This window comes from Opisthocomus hoazin, chromosome 17, assembly GCF_030867145.1.
Source record: "Opisthocomus hoazin isolate bOpiHoa1 chromosome 17, bOpiHoa1.hap1, whole genome shotgun sequence".
NCBI lineage: Eukaryota > Metazoa > Chordata > Aves > Opisthocomiformes > Opisthocomidae > Opisthocomus > Opisthocomus hoazin.
Genome location: NC_134430.1, coordinates 2,841,774 through 2,859,093, shown reverse-complemented (window position 1 = coordinate 2,859,093; position 17,320 = coordinate 2,841,774). Strand labels below are relative to the sequence as shown.

Here is a 17,320-nt window from a genome sequence, read left to right as displayed (position 1 = left end):
CCCCTGCCTTTTGCCTTCCCCTCCGGCAGCGCCGCCGAGAACTCCCCGCCAGCCCTGTTTACCGGAGCAAAGTCCACGCCGGTTCACACACGACGACGTCGCTCCGTGCCGGCCGGACCCAAACGCGTGCGTGCGGCCGGCTGGGCTCGGCCGAGCGCGTCGGGGTCCGGCCGCTGACACCCGAGCCGGCGGTTGCCTGGTTATATCCACAAAACAGCCCCGCGCCGGGGCCGGGGTATCCTCTTTCGGAGCAGAGAACAGCTGAGCCTTTTCAATCCCCACCCTGCCCTTGGCAGCTCATCAGATAAACCCCAGCCCGGGCTCGCCATCGTCGCCTCCATCCCCTACAAGGGCTGCTTGGACCCAGCCCGTACGACCCGCGGGTTTCTCCCCTTGGCAGTTTCAGCTGCAGATATATATTTATACGCTCAAGTTGTGTGAATTAGCAGCATTCCTCTCCTATTGAGTCAAAACTCGGCACAAATAGAGGCGCTTCATGGAAAAAAAGAGAGAAAAAGAAGGTGGGTCGTGCTGGAAACAGCAACGGGATCCAAAAAAAAAAAAAAGAAAAAAAACCCACCCAAATCTCCCTTTTCCTTTTAAAGCTCTGTTCCCAGGGGATGGACAGGCGCAGTGATTTTAAACCTGATTTCGCCAGTCCGGCAGAGAGCGAGGCATGGGCAAGGTGGCGGTGACGGTGCCGGTGACGCGGGGACGGGGTGGCACCGGGCGATGCTGCAAGCTGCGGTGCGCGTTGCTGGGCGATTTTGGGGCGCGTAAGCTGGCGACTTCCTGAGCGGCGAGTGCCGACTTCCTGAGCCGCGGCGGCAGCGGGCGGCACCGGGCCCTGGCGGAGGTAGGCTCGGTGGGCTCTAACGCCGCGGGGGGCATCGGGGCCCTGACCCCGGGCTGTTGCGCCCATGCCAATGCGGCGATGTATCTAAAATATCAATTTTATATAAATATATGCTAATAATATGACCACTGAAGCGTTGGTAGGGTGCTGGGGTGGGGGTGGGCACCGTGGGAAAGCGGGGACGGTGGGTGAGCAGAGGTGGAGAACCCTGTCTGTGGGCGGCGAGGGCAGCAGCGAGGGCAGCAGCGAGGGCAGCGTCACTGCCAGGCGCCCGGGACTGCGACCACGGCCACCACGGGGCTTTGCAGAGCAAAATGGCCCCGTCTCCACCCCGACACCGAGCGGAAAGGGGAGGCAGGGACCGGCTGATGGGTGGAAGTGTGGGCAGAGGCTGAGCTCTGCCATCACTGGGGTGTTCGCAGGGCCGACCTGGGGCACCCAAAGACCTCTGAGATATTGGTATTCAGCACCCTCTGTGCGCAGGATGAGGCCGCTGCATTTGGCAGCCATGTGCTGCCTCCTCCCGCGTTTCCCCTCCCGGCCCCCTGCCTCAGAGACGAAGCCCGCGCAGCCCCAGGAGCACCCCCCGGGCACCCCGCTGTCCCCATCCCGGCCCCCCACGCCCCCCGGGAAGGATGAGATCCCCGGGAAGGACGGTTTGAGGCTGCACAGAGCAAATCTCCCGCTTAAATCCCGAGTGGGAAGAGGCGGAGCGGGACGGGGGGGCTGCGGGGATGCTCCCCAGGGATGCGGGCTGGCTGCAGCCAGCCCCTGCGGCTGCCTCTGCTAGGGATGCAGACAGCTTGGCCTTCCCCGCCCTCCTCCTCCTCCTCCTCCTCCTCCTCCTCCCGGGGCGGAGGGAGGCAGCCGCCCGAGCTGGCACTGCAGGCAGCGGCGGGCGAAGCGGCTGCTCCGGGGAGTCTGATTTCCAGCCCTGTTTATTAATAACCCCCCCCCGCCCCATGCCAAGCCCATGTGCAGCGCAGAGCCGGAGGCGCTGGGCTCCGGGGGAGGAAGGTAAGAGCCCAGGAGGGAGAGCAGGGGGGAGCGGGGAAGGGGCTGGTGTCTGCCGGGGGGGTCCCGTGGGTGCGGGAGCCTCGGTGAGGTGCGGGGGTATGGGGCTGGCCAAAGCCTGGGGTGCGGGGATGGGGTGGGGGGATCTGAGGTTCAGCGCCTGGGGAGCATCCCTGGACCCTCAGGAGTGACCAGGGTGGGGAGGTGGGGGGAGGAACAGCCCCTCCGGGGTACCTGCGAGTGTTGGGGGGCTCCGGGACGAGGGGTGGTGGGTGGGAGCGAGCCCCCGCGCCCCGCTGCGAGGGCAGGACGGCCATCCTTCCCTCCCACCCTGCCGACGCAAAGCGGAGCCGAGAACTTTGAAAAATAAGTGCTGGCACTGGAGGAGGGCAAGGAAAAAAGAAGCAGAGCCCTTTGCCCACCTCCCCGGGCGCTGCCCCCTCTCCGGCGGCCGGGCCGTTGGGTCCGAAGCCGCGATGTGTCATCGCCGCCGAAAACTACCTTATTAGGAGAGAAAGTATCGGTGAAAATCAGTTCTTTCCTTGAAGCCGTTGCTGCGAGCCGAGGGCTGCCTGCGAGTGCCAGCCTGTGCTCATTCCTCGGGGGATGACTAGACATGAGCTCAGCGGCGTGGCCGGGAGGTGAGAGCATCCTCCCGTCAAACCCACCGGCCCCGGCTCCTGGAAGCGGCAAGGAAAAGCTCCGGCTCGTCCCCGAGGGTTGTCCTCTCCATCCCACCCCAAATAGCAGCCAGACAAATGTGAGACGCGAGGATTTTGTGGTGGCAGCTGCAGGTAGCGGGACTGGGGATAACGATGGGATCGGATGACTCTGCAAAGCGGAGCTCGCTGGGCTCCCGCTGCAGAAGCCGCCGCTCGCTCGGGTGCTTCCCTCCGTCTCAGCCACCCCGGAGCCCGCCTGCGCTTGAGCAGCGCATTCCCACGCTGTGAGGTTATGCCACATGGTTAAAATCCCAGCAAGCTTTACTGGAAGTGCCCGCGCTGGTGGTGCCGGTGTCAGGTGCGAGGTTTTGGCACGGGCGCAGCAGCTCCCCGCTGGTCCTGCTGGTCACACTGGTGCTGCTGGGGGAGGTCGGCCACAACGTGGTGGGCAGTTCCCGTTGGCACTGGAGTAGCTCTTGGTTTTGGGGTCTGAGTTTCCGTCCCTCGCTCTTCCTCCGTCAGTCAGTCACTTTTACAGGGTTTTCTTCCCTTGTTTGGCCCATGCCAAAGCTGACAGTGTGGGTCAAAGCTGTCCTCAGAGCGTGCAAGGGCAGCCCTGCCTGGCTTGCACAAGCCCTGGGTGACATGGGGACATGGCAGCGGGGCCACAGCGAGCACACCCCCAGCTCAGCCTGCTGTGGGCACCCGCATCTCGCAGGGCAGAGAGGAACGGCTGGGGTCTGTGACACTCATTGCTCTGCTTCACGTGTCCTCTCCTCTCCAGGAACCTGATGGCTGAGCCCAAGCCCCCTCCAGAGCTGCAGCTGGATGAAGCCAGAGCATCCTCAGCCTGTCAGGGAGCGGCCGCAGGCGCTGCTCCGCACCCGGACCTGTCGCACAGCCCGTTAGACCCCGCAGCGGGTGTGGGGGTGACACCCCCGCATGGGGACAGCCCAGACACCTGCCCGGAGCTGCACGCAGACGGCGGGGAAGCTTCTGCAGAGCTGAACATGCCAGGGCCCCAGCTGGATGAGGATGCAGCCGGGACTGGGATCCCGCTGGACGTGGATGTGGCAGGAATCCCGCTGGATGTGGATACAGAGGGAGTAGAGATCCCACTGGACGTGGATGGGGCAGGGATCCCACTGGTTGTGGATGGGGCAGGGATCCCGCTGGATGTGGATACAGAGGGAGTAGAGATCCTGCTGGACGTGGATGGGGCAGGGATCTCGCTGGATGTGGATGGGGCAGGGATCCCACTGGTTGTGGATGGGGCAGGGATCCCACTGGACATGGATGCAGGTGGAGCAGGGATCCCGTTGTACATGGACACAGATGGGGCAGGGATCCCAGCCGACGTGGACACAGATGAGGCAGGGATCCTGCTGGATATGGACGCAGAGGGAGCAGGGATCCCGCTGGATATGGATGCGGAGGGGGCAGGCAGCCCCCTGGACGCGGCTGGTGCGGAGCATCAGTGCCTGACCCTCGAAGAGCTGGGGGACTACTTCCAAGAGTGCATCGAAGCTGTCGAGCAGCTGGAGAAAGAGAGAGACAGCCTGATCGCGGAGCTCGCCCAGCTCCGGGAGCCGGCGCTGCAGGAGATCCGTCATGCCCACGAGGAGATCCAGGCAGCTTGCCGGCTGCTGGCCAAGGTGGAGCTGGAGAGGGACAACCTGAAGGATGAGATCCGGCAGATCAAGCAGAAGCTGTTCAAGGTGACGAAGGAGTGCGTGGCTTGCCAGTACCAGCTGGAGAGCCGGCGGCACGACCTCTCCCAGCACACCGCTTACCAGGGTGAGCTGGAGACCCAGGCCGGGCAGCTCTCCGGCGAACTGTCCCGGCTGAAGGAGACCTGCGAGAAGGAGAAGGAGGTTTTGAGGCAACAGCTGGAGATGCCGCCGTGTCGGCAGGATAACCTGTACCTGCAGGAGAGCCGCCGGCTTTCCATGGAGTTCGAGAGCTTCGTGGCGGAGAGCCGGCGGGGTCTGGAGGAGCACTACGAGCCCCAGCTTCTGCGGCTGCTGGAGAGACGCGAGGCGGGGGCAAAGGCGCTGCAGGAGATGCAGGGGGAGATCCAGGGGATGAAGGAAGCCCTGCGGCCCTTGCAGGGGGAGGTCAGCCGGCTGCGGCTGCAGAACCGGAGCCTGGAGGAGCAGATCGTCCTCGTCAAGCAGAAGCGGGATGAAGAGGTCGGGCAGTACCGGGTACGCGCCCCGGCTGGGCACCGCGCATTTAGAGAGCGGGAGTCGTTCTGTGCAGCCGGCGAAATGTGGATGCTGAGGGTCTTGCTCGTTCGTAGGGCCAAGGGGTGGATGAGGAGGGTGAGGAGGGCGAAAATCTCCTGCTGGTCGGAGTCAAATGCATCCCCTGCCCTGGCCTGGCCCAGGCGCAGCAGCAGCCCCTGGGCGTTGGGCAGACCGGAGGTTACAGGAATGCGGTGGGAACCCGATGAGCTGCCAGAAAAAACCCTTCTCCAGGCTATATTTTTGCTTGGTTTTGACCTGCCCCTCGGAGATGGCCCCAGCAAGCAGGGATGAGGCAGAGGGGATGGGGGAGTTTCCTTCCCTGCACGGGCTGGCCGCAGAGCAGAGCAATGCTGCTGAGCACAGGCACCACACGTCCCCCACAGCTTGTGCTGGCGTGGAAGCCAAGCTAAGGCATTTGGAAAAGTCAGTTTTAAATCAAGGTGGCTTTTCTTTAAAAGCCCAGCCCTGGCGGGGCAGATCCTGCCCTTCCCACTGCCGGGAAGGGCCTCCCGTCCTGTGCCCGCAGCCCAGGGAGGGGGCTCAGCCTCCCGAGAGGGTTATTTCTGGCTGCGCCAGGCAGCTCCCCCCTGGCACCTTGTCCTGAGGGACAACGCAATTCAATATCTGTAAGAGCACATTTGGCAAAGAGGCTCCACAATTAATCTCCCCCCTTTCAACACTCCTTTTCTCAGCTCGTAAGCACTGCCGGCTCCCAGCCTGGCTCTGGGCAGCTTCTGGAAGCTGGTGTCTCCCCTCCATCACTTCTCCTCCCTGCTGAGCTGGAGACCAAGTCACCAGCGCCCGCGACGCTGCTCGGCTTGGACTTCGGGGTCTGCTCTCCCTTGGAGGACAGGACTCGAGGCATCCCTGATGTGCCTCCACATTTTCTTTTTCCCAAACTCCGTGTTTATCTTCTCCTGCCTCGTGGGTTTACACAGCTCTGACAGCTTCTCAAAACACACACAAAGCAGTCTAGGGGACAAAACCAACCAGCCAAGAGAAGCCTAAGGACCCAACACATCACATCCCAGCCTGAGCTCCCACCTTTGTAATAAAACAAAGCTTTTTTGCAGAGATTTTTAAAGACAGTGGTTGGCCAGCCATCAGCCTGGCTTTGCTTGTCCAGACCAACACCATCACCAGGCAGATCCCCCCAGGAGAGCGTGGGCAGCAGCTGAGTGTGGGCCGCGAGACAGCCTTCCTCCCCCAGCTAATCCACTCCTGCCTTCTCACTCCCCAGGAACAGGTCGAGGAGCTGGAAGACAGGCTGAAGGAGCTGAAGAACGGGGTCCAGCTCCAGCAGCGCAAGAATCAGGAGCTGGAGGAGCTGAGGACCAGCCTCCACCGGGAGCTCTCCATCTACAAGTCCGTTTGTGTCCCGTCCCTGTGGCGCGGCGGGGATGGGTAGGGGCTGGGAGGAGGAGGATGGTGGAGAAGAGCCTGGTGGTCATGCACCTTTTGGACACCGTGGGCGTTTGCTCCTGGTCCCTGGGCACGTGGCTGAGGTGTGAGCAAGGGGTCTGGTGGGCAGCACAGCAGGAGCTCCAGACCCCTTGCCGAGCAAATAGGGATTTGCTGGAAATTCCTGTACACAAGGAGTGGTGGTTGCTTTCCAAGAAGCAGGTGTGACAACTTAAACAGGCTGGTTTCCTTAGGAATACGTGGAAAGGAGCTGAGGTTTAGGTTTGGGAAACACTGCTGTGGATGCTCTTCAACGAGAGCGCGCTATCTTCTGCTTGTAACGCTCCATGGCTGGTTTCACTCTGGTCTTCTTTATTACACAGGACTTTTTAAAGCTCTAGAAAACGTCTGTAAGCTTGTGGACTCACCAGACTTTGTGTTGTTGTGTGTTACTCCAGTCTCAGCTGTACACACTCAACCATTTTCTGTAGCTTCACTGTTACTTCAGTGGGTTTTTTTCCCCTTCTCCACCCAAACCTCCTCATGCAAGCACACCACGGGAGGATACTCCCTACCACAAATAGCTATGGTTTTCTTTTATCCAGGTAAGACTTTAGCGTGGAAAGCACTGGGGAAGAGATCTGTTTCAGCCCGTCATGTCACCAGCCATTCTGAGGTGTCTTAATGAGAGTAACTGCACTTACGGTTCACACCAGATCCCAGCAACCCTGTGTCTTTGCTGCTTGTGGTCCTTCTAAATCACACGTCTAAATCACAGACCTGTATTTAACCCGGGTGCAGCAGCGCAGCCGCTTAACTCCTGGCAATCTGCACGTCGCCATTGCTGGCAGCGACAGCGTGCAAGGCTTCTCGTACGCCAGGGCACCTCATTTTCACGTTTGCACCGGGGACCTCGGAGTTCAGCACGGCTCCGAGCTGCCGTATCCCATAGCTCACACCAAAAACGACCTTCCCTGCTGCTAAAGCTGGTTTGTTTGCCCAGGGCTCTGAAGGGCTGGGCTGGGTCTGCACACCCACAAGGCCAGGTACAGAGCCAGTGCAAGTGTTGCCCAATAATTTTTCTTCCATACTGCGAAAAGAATGTTTCTCAGGAATAGCATCTGTCCCCCCTCCCCATTTTCTCCAGCCAGAGTACTTTATGTAAATATTCAGTAGCCTAAATTTACTTTCTACCTGTACAGGGGCTGCTTAGAAATCTACGGACACCTTTGCAAATCGGAAGAAAAAGCAGACCAGGACTCTTAGGAGCAATGGACTTTTCCTCGTTGTAGCAAAAGGCCAGAGGCAGCTGCAGGGGACGTCTCCTGTCGCTGCTCACCCTGCCGGACGCACAGCAGCTGCCCAAAGTCGGCAATACCAGACGGTCGTTTGCTCGTGTTTCTCAAGGTGCTGCTGTTCATCGTGTAGTAAAACTGCTTTTCCACAGAGGAGCAGAGAAAATAGTACTTGCACTGAACAACGGACATATACGAAGAGTAACAAACGTATGTTTTGCTGTGTTTGGAAAAATGTATCTTGTCTTCTTCCATAGGTGGATTGTGTAAGCCTGCGCAGAAGATACTGTTCTGGAAGCCATGTTAGGGGGGCCGATTTTTAAAGTTTACATGCAAGAGAAGCTTTATCCTTTTAACGGGATTTTCTTTTGTATTTCAAGGGTCTCTGCTGTCTTGTGACATGCTCCACTGTGGGCCACAGCAACTGGTTTGGGGAGAATAGGTTTCCACTTTATATAAAAGTCTCACACTGAAAATAAAGGTTGGAGTTTCAGGATCCTTTTAACTCTCAAAGCTGTGTCTCAAAGAGAAAGTAACAAGCTCGCGTGTCAAACTAAGGTGCTTGTAATGGATCAGACCATTCATGCTGCGGACTAACAAAAAAGGGCTGAAGGCAGGCCCAAAGCCCAGGCGGCAGCACGCTTCGGGTGGAAGGCGCGCTTCAGAGCTCGGCTGCCTGGGGACAGTCACTGCTCAGGTAGTCATTTCACAAAATTAGCAGCAGAAACGAGAAGGGGAGAAGCGTCCACACGTTACCAACTAAGGAGTATCTCCACCAGCGCCTTGTCTGGCAGGACACACAGGCACAGGCTAGGCCCTTGCTCTCTCTGCTTTCTGAGGAGGCACAGCCTACCCTCGAGAAAGCACAGTCAATGCAGGAGGAGAACACCGACGCAAAAACCACAAAGCCACACAGCATTTACGTAGAAAAAATTTATTCCATCTGAAGCACTTACAGGCAGTTAGTCATGAGGAGCATGGAGAGGAACAGGTTGCTGGTGGAACAGGACACCCTAGTGGAAGATGGGCAGGAACTAGTGGTCAAGGACTAACTCCTAAAAAAAGTCGTTCATCCACACTTAATTTCCTTTACAGATACCAGCTACCAATACTGCTTTAGGTTACCGGGCTCGCCATCTGTGGTACATCAGTTGGTAAAAACATACACCTTTACAACTTGGTGGCCCCAAGTCTTAAAAACCATTTCACAGAAAGGAAAGAAATATGTGAAAACACAGCTCCAGAAACACACAATAGAGCAAAAGACATGGAAGGTGAGCAGTGCTCTGCAGGAATAGCTAATGAATCCAAACCGCTGTTGCCCAGCAGACGAGAGAAAGGGAAGGGAAGGAAGGAATGAAAAACCCACAATTACCAACAGAGACAAAAAATATAGAAAGAAATTTATTTGCAGTTGAAGTCAGAATCTGCAAGTCTGCTTTCTATCTGCAGAGGCAGAAACATCCACGAGGTACAGAGTAACTAGGGGAATCCCAAGACTTCCAAATTGTACTGAAGAGGACGAGACCTTCCACACTCCATTTCTGAACCGCCAGTGGATTAACACTTGTATCATCTCCATTGGCTCAGGCGTACTCTGGCAGCTCTACCGATTTAACTTTTCTTTAAATTAGGCAAAAGCCCACAGCTGTAGCAAGCTAAAGACAGAAGAAGAAAAAGCAACAAACCCAAGTTTGCTCTGTGTGATGAAGGCAGCTAGAACGGGACAGCCAGCCCTACGCGCAAGAGGTTGCCGTAGACAACGTGACCCAGAGCTACAGCACGGTACCGGCTGAGCTGGGCTAAGCCCTGCTCTTAGGGAGGACTCGCTGTCCGGGTCAAAGCGCCTGTTGGTGGGATCTACAGAGGGATGGCTGAACACAAAGTCTACGTGTGTCTCAAAACCAGTGTTAAGTCAATATCAGGGTTGAAAGGGAAGAGAAGGAAAAAGACTAAAAAACAGGAAAAGGTTGTCATCTAGGATCCTTGACCTTCTGGATCCACACTTCCTTCAGGGTCTTCATCGTTATATATGTTCTCTGCCTGCAAGACAGAGACGGAGGCACTGAAGCATCAGTCACCACCACACTGAACACGATCCCATCTGCCAGAACACTTCAAGAACTTGTGGCAGTTTTTCACCTGCAGATACACATTACCCATCCCTGATCCCTCCAGGCCATTTAACATTAAAGCAGCAATGCAAATGACCTTTTTCGTAATAACCATGTCTCCGAAACATTTCATAAGAACCCTGTAAGTTACTCTAGCTTATGGGAACCTGCCTTCTTAAAGTAGAGACCGCTCCAAGACTTGCTTCAATTAACAGACTATTGCGCAGGCCTTTAGTAGCTCCTCTTACTGGGCAGCGGCGCGTTCCAGAAGAACTACATGGAAGGCTGCCAAGATCAAAGCCCCCGTGAACCGATTTATAGATAAACAAGAATTAGGAGTATGGCCTTGTCAAATGTTATTCGAACTATAGAAGTTTGTTTTCCCAAACCTTCAGTAGCTGGTAATTTAGGGCCAGCAAACTTTTCCTATTCACTGCCACTCCTCTCCATCCTCTGGAGAACATTTGTATCATTTGCAGAGATTTCATTAAGACAGTAACTAACAGAAACCTCAATTTCTTCTTTGGATCTCACACATATTGTTCTCATTGAAACATACAAGGGGAAAAAAAAAAAAAAAAAAGTACTTTATTTTTTTTTAAACCATAAGAAACACAAAACAGCTTCTGAGTATTTGTAAACCATTGTTCCGACCAAACCTAATGTGGATTGTACCATGCCTTTGAGATTTCGGCAGTGCCACAAAGCAAGTCACGCTGAGAGCGGTAAATAGAACCAGGAATGCTGAAATCCAGGCAGCTCAACACCATCTCTCATCTGCCCCTTCCCGCACCTTCCCAAACAACTTACCATTTGCCAGACTTGCATGATATTATCTTCTGATACAGAACAAATTACCCAGGGCTCATTGGGATTCCAGGAGAAATCGGATATCTTTGCAGTATGACCACCATGAATAAACTAGTATTGGGGAAACAAAAAGGGGAATGTTTTCAGATCTACACCACAGAGATGAGTAAAAGGACAAAACAATCCATGGGATTCAGAGGACTTGCCAACAGCTCGGGCGGACCATCCTCAGCATCTTCAGGGGATTGCTCTTCTCCAATTTTACTGTATTAAAAAAAAGAGGAAAAATGAACAGGTGGGGATTTTGTTTATTTGTTTTTTGAAGTGCGATGTAATTCATCAATACTATTTTGTCAGGACAAGGTGACTCATTTGGGATTTACCTCAAGTCCCAAACGTTTAGCCGGCGGTCAGTGCCACTGGAGGCCAGTATAGTTTCGTTATGGGGAGACCACTGAACCTACAGACAAGGATGAATTTCGAAAGTTAGTTAGTTTTAAAGAAGCTGCAACATGACAGACATTCACATCTAACACTACTGTGTTTCGTATCATGAAAGCCCTATGAGAATTCACACTGATATTAACTTGAAATATGAATATGCCCAATAATAACGTCCTAACATAGGAAACAGGTTTGTGAACGTTCATACACTAATGAGGCATTTGAGCACCAACAAGGTACCACAGGTAACCTGTCCTCCAACAAAAACCACGTGCTATGAAGTGCAAACAGCTCTCAAGGGTATTAGCTGCTCCTTGCCTGAATAAGGATTGCACAAATGTAAACTGTGGATTCCTTAAGTAGTAGGTACGGTATACACACAAAAAGAAAACACTGTAATTAAGCTTAACTGCCCAAAAGCTCCCATTTACTACTTGTGCTGGAGAGAAATCTCTCCAAAGCACGCTACTTAATAGGATCACAGGATTAGAAAAGAACACGTAATTCTGCACACTAACCCAACATTTCAAGATTCCATGTGTAATTTTATTTTGATGTAACTACAGTGTTAAGTAGTAACGCTTCTACAAAAAAATCTCGACATATTTTTCTTCTGAGTAAGGGATGAGTTGGAGATGGAAATATTGCATCGACTGAGCTCATGCTACTCCTAATGTTAACATTCTATATTTACACCAGCAAAATTAGCAATTGTTGGTTGTCACAGAATGTTCCGGCGAGACCCTTTAACAGGTACCGGCTCAAGACTTCCTACCGGACCAGGCTGAGAAGACGAACACACTGCAGCCATTTCATTGTGCCTCCCTGCTTCAATCTGCTGCCATGAATAATTTACAATTCCTCTGTACTGCTAGCATTCCACCCTTATGTTGTGGTTAAAGCTCTTGGCCATTTGTTTGTTACACTCTGTCCCTGGCTTTCTGGACACTCTTATCTGTACTGGAGCTCTACCCCACACAGAGCGCTACACAGCTCCACAACAATAAGCCAGAAAACGATCAGCAGATGAAAGAACAGAATATACAAGTTTTTAAGTGCAAGCACATTTAATAAAAACGTAGAGTGGAATGTTTTTCATTTCTTCCAGACAGATAAGTAGAATTAAATCTATGTGCATAGAAGATAAAGACATTTTCTTATACCTGAAATATTTCATCTTTATGAGATTCAAAGGAGTGCAACTTCAGTTTCAGGTTTCTCAAGTCCCATAGAGCAACAGTCTAGTAAAAAAAACAGCCACAAAAAAACCACATTTTTTGTTGAAGTAACCAATATCTACATCCACATTCACACATCAGAAACTGAGCAAGCATATTCCAAGTTCAAGGTAGACGTACCTTATCAGCTGATCCTGTAGCCAGAATAAACTCACTGTAGGGATTGAACGAGAGGCAGTTGACTTCAGCGGTGTGAGCATCCACTGAATGACTGGGTTTGGAGGTGTTGTTTGACCGAGTATCCCAGCTGTAAACGGAAAACATGGAATTGAACCACAGGTTTATATCCCATTTTACTGAGGGTCGAAGCAGCAGACAGGAAAGCAAGAGGGACAGAGCACTCAGTTTCCAAAGACATTAGCCCACTTACATCATGAGCTTCTGATCATCAGCAACAGATCCAAAGAGAGACTCATGGAGCAGGTGCCAAGATACATCTTCCACCACTGCTGTATGCCCCGTGAAGATGGTCTTTGCATCCACCACTTTGCCTTCTTTTGGAACAGCACTAATATCCCACAAGCAAATGGTCTTTGAAAAAAATAAAATTTTTTAAAATTGCATCTTTAGGCAGATGTTCTCTTTACCTCCCCTACTTCCCCCCCCTCAAAAAATCCCAGTATCTTTGACCTTTGCCAAGATACACAACGTGCAGATTGCACCCCAGCGATATTTAAAGTACTCACATGATCATCAGAAGCACTAAGCAAATGCCCACTCAGGTTTGGGTTCCATGACAGCCCATAACCTTCCTTCTGGTGTCCACGAAGACGCAGATCAGGGTTACACTCTCCAGAAGGGTCTGTAAAAAGGCAGCGTAAGAACTCCAGTGCCTGGTACCATTTCCAGTGCATCCTGGAATACCTGGCATTAAGTTTTACCGTGCTTTACTAAACTTTGCTTTGACATTTTCAACAGGATCCCTCTCTGTCCTTTTGAGCATTTTCCCCAACTCTTCGAAGAATCACCTCATTAAAACAGAATGCACTGAGACAACACAGAGCAGCGTGTCTCCTCAGCTTAATAAAAGCACATCACACATTTTTCCAATCTGCTTTTTTTTTTTCTTTTTTCATCTGGATGGCCTGGCAGTGGTCCATTCTAAATTCGTGCTATAGTACCTGCGGTATTTTTTCTTTCTCTCATCATCTCCAACCACACTCTGAAAGTGAGAAAGGCACTTCTGATCCTCCCCACAAGTGGCAGAACCAGCTACTCTGTATGATCTTGACGAGTTCATCAGGAAATGACTGTTAATATTCTTCCAAGATACCAGGACAAACAGCTTAGCTACCCAGCAAATCGTACCGTTTCCAAAAAGCCACCTTCCACCAACCCAAATACCAACACATACAGTAACACGACAAAGGCTGCAGTAAAACAGCAAAAGGAGAAAAGCATACCTTTCTACCAATAACTATTGGATGCATACGTTTAAGCTTTGTATAAAATAACCTTTTACACTAAATATCTATTTTCTCCTCAAATCACAAATGATATACGATGCACAAAACTTTTTAACCTCTTTTTCGCTATATCAGCCCTTTCTTAAGGAGGGGCTGGCTGATCTCTGAAGCGCAGACATAGCAAAGGAGCAGACACCTGGTTTAGAAGGGTGTTTGGTGTAATCAAAGACAAGGACATCACTGGACGGAGTCTTCGTAGCGATGATACATGGGTTCTGTGGCATGTAACGTGCTCTGTTCACTTCTCCCTCGTGATTTATCTTGATTTCAATTTCAATTTTTCCACTAACTGACCCAAAGCCTCCAAACTCTGGAAGTAAGAATTGAGTAGTTTTAAATAACAAGCCAGTTTCAGATCAAGACACAAAGATACAGACTCAGTTCCTGGAACTACCAAACACTTCTTTGGAAAGATAGCCACAAGAACAACTGTAACTGAAAGAATCCAGTTTTCAAATAGCATGTTGTTTTAAACATCTGTATTTGTAACATCAAAATATCAGGACTTTGGCTAAGTTAAAGACGATTTCTTACCAAAAATTTTTTGCTATTTCAAATTTAACAACACAAGTCCCAAATTTACCATACCTAAAACCCTTGTCTGTAATGAAGATGTGTTGTACATTTGAAACAGATGTGCTGTAACTGCACTTTCGTATAATAAAAATCAGCATTGCAGAATTGACAAAGTTCTGGTAAAAACAAATTGCTGCACCGTGTTTAAGATACACAACTGTACTACATCTTGCTAAAACTACCTTATCTTTATAAGTAAAGTCACAGTAACTTTCACAAAACTGCACAGCACTGCTCTGGCAAAAAGAGCAGGGGGTTTTGTTTGTTTTAAATTGGAGTAGCATATTTTTAGAAACACTAACATAGAGCAGAAACAAACTGTTTATTAGACAACATTGTGTTCATGCGTAACTCTCAGAATCCAAAGATCAAAATACTAATTGCACAATCCAGGCTTCCGGCAAAAAGAAGAGCAAACATTGGATCACCAAGGACTTTCACCAGGTAGGAGGATTGATTCAACAAGTAAAAATGAGAAATGTCTAACTTGTAGCAATGCTGACAGCCAACTTCAGATTACAGAACGCATCGAATTCAAGTCTGATATACTGAACAAAATACAATACTCTTTTTATCCAAGAGGGGCTGGCACAGCTAACAGGCAGCAGAACTCAGACAAGGCAAGAACATTTGAAATGTTACACTCCTCTGAAATAAAACATTCCTTTACATAAGTGACTTTCTCACTGGAAAAGTTTAAGTAATGCAAAAGTGATAATAAAAATACCAATAAGCAGTACTCCATGAAATTCAATATCAATTCCTGATGAGAAATAGGGAGGGGTGAGGTTTTCCCACACACACATGCTTTTGCCACAAGCCACCTTCTTTTTACATCATTATATTAACACATTATGTGCACTCAAAAAACATAGCATTTGTCTATTAAGTAAGGGTACGACTTAGAAATAAATTGATTAATTAAGAAGTAATATCTGAATTTTGCTGCCTGACCTTTAAGGAAAGACAAAAATGGTCAAACCTCCCCCTGGTCCACAGCTTTGGTCCCTTACCTCCTTTCTCACTGTCATAGTGTGAAGCATCAAACTGTGCATCATCGTTAGGCAACTGCACGCTGGCTATCACAAGATGATTTTGCTCATCCGAAGTATGGGTCCCCAGGACTAACCGGTGAATACTGAAATCTTTGCCTTCAGGTCTGTAAGAGGAGAGAGTTACATGAGAAACAAAAGAAGGGGTTTACACAAATACCAAGCTGATTACAAGACTTTCTGATGACCACTTCTAACACTAATAACACTCTTTAGGTTATCACCGTTCTCCTGCTCCAACATGAAACTTGCTTCCTCCAGAGGAAATCATTGATCGTAACTCAAGATCTCAACCTAAAATTCTCGCAGCACAACACTCTGGCAGACCACCATTCCCATGCCTTCCTTGACGAGAGCTTAGCAGCTCCTCCCGAACATAACTCTTGCAGGGCATAAACATTCACTGCAAGCAGAACATTGCTATGGAAGCTTAGGACAAATTGGTGGTTATTCAGAAATCATACCTAGCTCTATCTTTGAGTAGATAATTGCTTATTAAGGGGAGGGTGAAAGTGGAAGAAGGAAAACACAGAAATCAAATGCATGAAAATATCTTCTCAGTAACAGAAAACATTTTCCCAAATTAAGAGTGTCTGTACTGATTATCTCTCTAGTGTTCATTGTCCTCACCCTGCTGTTGGCAAGGCAAGGGTACAAAAAGTGATAAAGACAACAGAATCACATACTGTCCAACCTTAACAAACAGTGATCCTAGATTTACTATTCATTCAGCTTTAAAAGAAAAAAAAAAAAAAAGGCAAAAGGATCCATTTACCTCGTTACATCAGGAAGCCACTGAGCGGTCAAGCTGGGCCATTCCAGAGCATGGGTCATTACCAAGTCATACAAGAAGGGAGTATTCTTTTTCCATATTTTATACTCTTCATTGATCACACGTTCTTCCACCGCATCGTCAAAGGCTGCTAAAGTTTTTTTAAAAACAAGCATACCATTAGCCTTTATCACTATATTTACAATGTACACACAACACTGAGGGGGCAATTAGTTAAAGAGCCAACTCCATCACCCCCGGTCTGCTGCTAGACTACTCCAACAGAGCAGTTGCTAGATGATTAAAAATCCTCCAGTGCACGTGCTAATCGTTGTTTCTGGACGTAAGGCTTGGAATTAATGTCAAATTTCACCATCTCAACAGAAGCAGCACAAGAAAATCCTGAAGCTTGGTGGCACAGGATACCGCGGAGGCGAGAAACCAGAACTGTGCCGATGTCTGAAGGCGGGAGGTCGAGCGCTGCTGCTCAACAGGCCGGTCCAGGAGCAGCCCAGCGCTAGCAGTTCCCCAAATCCAGTTTTCCGAGGCTCCTTCCGTCGCCTCGTTCCTCCGAAGCGCTTTCTCACCCCATCTGCCACCGGCCTCGGCTGGAGGAGGGACCCAGGCGCCCCAGGCCCACCCAGGAGCGCGGCGGCCCGGCTCTGCCGGCCCCTCGCAGCGCACGGCCGCTCCCCCCGCCAGCCCCCCCGGCTCCCCGCGCACCGGCCTCTACCCGGGAAACACAAACCCCCTCCCCGGGGCGTGGAGACGGATCAGGAGACTGGGGGGGGCGGCGGGACCCGGCCCCAGGCAGGGCCCCCCCCGCTCCCGGGCGGCCTCGCCGCGCCGGTCCGCAGCCTTCCCTCCGCGGCGGGGCCCGGGGGCGAGGGGAGGCGCGGCCCGGGGGAGGCCGGCGGGCCCCGCCCCGGCTCGCCTCAGACCGGCGGCCGTAGCTGGGCGGGGGGGTACCCCGCGCCTCACGGAGCCCGGAGAGGAGGAGGCCGCACCGCGGGGCCTGCGCAACGCCACGCCGCGCCGCGAGCCCTACCTTCCTTGTCCGCCATGGCGGGGCGGGGGGAGCGGAGGGGCGGCGGCGGGGCGGGCTGGGCTGGGCGAGGCGGGCGGGCGGCTCCTCCGCTCCCTGCTCGGACCCCTCCGGCCGCGGCTCTATTGTTTCCTGCCCCCGCTGCGTGCCGCTCCGGCGCCGCGCACCCCTTCGCGCGCCAACGCCAGCCAATCGCCGCCCGCCGCCGGGCCGCGGCCGCCAATCGACGTGGGGCAAGGGGCGGGGACGCGGGGCAGGCGAGCGCGCGGCGGCGGTCACGTGGGAGTGCGGCCGGGAAGAAGGCGGGGGGAGGGGAGGTGCTGCTG

General features: G+C 52.1%; 2 protein-coding genes across 8 annotated transcripts; one reads left to right on the top strand and one right to left on the bottom strand.

The window, feature by feature from the left end:
* The first annotated feature begins 658 nt into the window (after positions 1-658).
* On the top strand, positions 659-7,967 carry SYNC (syncoilin, intermediate filament protein). Of its 4 annotated transcripts, none has more exons than XM_075437917.1 (4): positions 659-856; positions 3,317-4,739; positions 6,022-6,146; positions 7,385-7,967. In XM_075437917.1, the coding sequence occupies exons 2-4, from the start codon at positions 3,324-3,326 to the stop codon at positions 7,446-7,448; spliced, it is 1,605 nt and encodes a 534-aa protein (XP_075294032.1). In that variant the 5' UTR covers positions 659-856; positions 3,317-3,323; the 3' UTR covers positions 7,449-7,967. The 4 variants fall into 4 exon arrangements, with proteins under 4 accessions (XP_075294032.1, XP_075294031.1, XP_075294030.1 ...); XM_075437916.1 differs by lacking the exon at positions 659-856 and adding an exon at positions 1,721-1,873 and having other exon boundaries at positions 3,317-4,724; XM_075437915.1 differs by lacking the exon at positions 659-856 and adding an exon at positions 1,721-1,873.
* Positions 7,968-8,395: 428 nt separating this feature from the next.
* RBBP4 (RB binding protein 4, chromatin remodeling factor) lies at positions 8,396-17,180 on the bottom strand. 4 transcript variants are annotated; one of them, XM_075438039.1, is made up of 12 exons: positions 16,998-17,180; positions 15,953-16,100; positions 15,139-15,284; positions 13,686-13,859; positions 12,770-12,885; positions 12,454-12,614; positions 12,204-12,330; positions 12,009-12,086; positions 10,785-10,861; positions 10,608-10,665; positions 10,402-10,512; positions 8,396-9,520 (listed from the first exon to the last, which is right to left on the bottom strand). In XM_075438039.1, the coding sequence occupies exons 1-12, from the start codon at positions 17,011-17,013 to the stop codon at positions 9,455-9,457; spliced, it is 1,278 nt and encodes a 425-aa protein (XP_075294154.1). In that variant the 5' UTR covers positions 17,014-17,180; the 3' UTR covers positions 8,396-9,454. The 4 variants fall into 4 exon arrangements, with proteins under 4 accessions (XP_075294154.1, XP_075294157.1, XP_075294156.1 ...); XM_075438042.1 differs by lacking the exon at positions 16,998-17,180 and adding an exon at positions 16,673-16,827; XM_075438041.1 differs by lacking the exon at positions 16,998-17,180 and adding an exon at positions 16,698-16,758.
* Between the last annotated feature and the right edge of the window lie 140 nt (positions 17,181-17,320).